Source organism: Parus major, unplaced genomic scaffold (assembly GCF_001522545.3).
Source record: "Parus major isolate Abel unplaced genomic scaffold, Parus_major1.1 Scaffold273, whole genome shotgun sequence".
Classification (NCBI taxonomy): domain Eukaryota; kingdom Metazoa; phylum Chordata; class Aves; order Passeriformes; family Paridae; genus Parus; species Parus major.
The window spans coordinates 51964-52772 of record NW_015379267.1 but is presented as its reverse complement, the minus strand read 5'-3'; the positions used below and the strand labels follow the sequence as shown (position 1 = coordinate 52772).

Here is an 809-nt window from a genome sequence, read left to right as displayed (position 1 = left end):
GCTCGCAGGGTGTTTAAAAGACCCGGGGACCCCCGTCGGGCAGTGCCCGGGCGCTGCCGAGCAGCCTCTCCCCATGCCCCGGCCCCCGAGCCGCCCCCCATGCAGCCCCCGGGCCTCGAGGGGCTTCTGCCTCCGGGCGGCTTCTCCGGCCAGCCCAGGGGGCTGCTGCCTCCTCCTCCTCCTCCTCATCCTCCTCCTCCCGCCCCGACCCTCCCCGTGCCTTCGCCTCCCCCCGGGATGAACCCCGGGTACCCCCCGGAGGCTCCGGCCGAGCCCCCCAAAGCCCCGGCGGGCTCGGCGGCCTCGGCCCCGCTGCCCTACGGTTATTTCGGCAGCGGATTCTACTCGTGCCGCGTGTCCCGGAGCTCGCTGAAAGCCGGGCCCGCTCCTCAGGGGCCTTTCCCCAACGACAAATACCTGGAAGCGGCTTCGGGAAGCGAGGATTTCCAGAGCCGCCCCGCAGAGTTCGCCTTTTACCCCGGTTACGGAGCCCCGTACCAGCCCGTGCCCGGCTACCTGGACGTGGCGGTGGTGCCCGGGCTGGGCGAGCCCCGGCCCGAGGCTCTGTTGCCCGTGGACGGTGGCTACCACCAGCCCTGGGCGCTGGGAGGAGGCTGGGGAGGGCAGATGTGCTGCCCCAAGGAGCAGGGCCAGCCCGGCTTCCTCCTCAAATCCGCCTTCGCAGGTAAAGCCCGGGCGCTAAGGGGTTAAAATCGGCCGGGTTTTGGGGGGTTTGGGTTTGGTTTTGTGGGGTTTGGGTTTGTGGAGGTGCTTGGGTTGGAGAGGGGTTGGGTTCGAGAGATTGTGAT

General features: G+C 69.8%; 1 protein-coding gene across 1 annotated transcript in view; it reads left to right on the top strand.

Moving 5' to 3' along the window:
* Positions 1-237: 237 nt before the first annotated feature.
* The window catches only part of HOXB13 (homeobox B13), a 10247-nt gene continuing 9675 nt past the window's right edge, over positions 238-809 (top strand). Inside the window, exon 1 of the mRNA XM_015615803.2 lies at positions 238-685. Within this exon, the coding sequence (XP_015471289.1) occupies positions 238-685 (448 nt within the window). The remainder of the gene's footprint in view (positions 686-809) is intronic.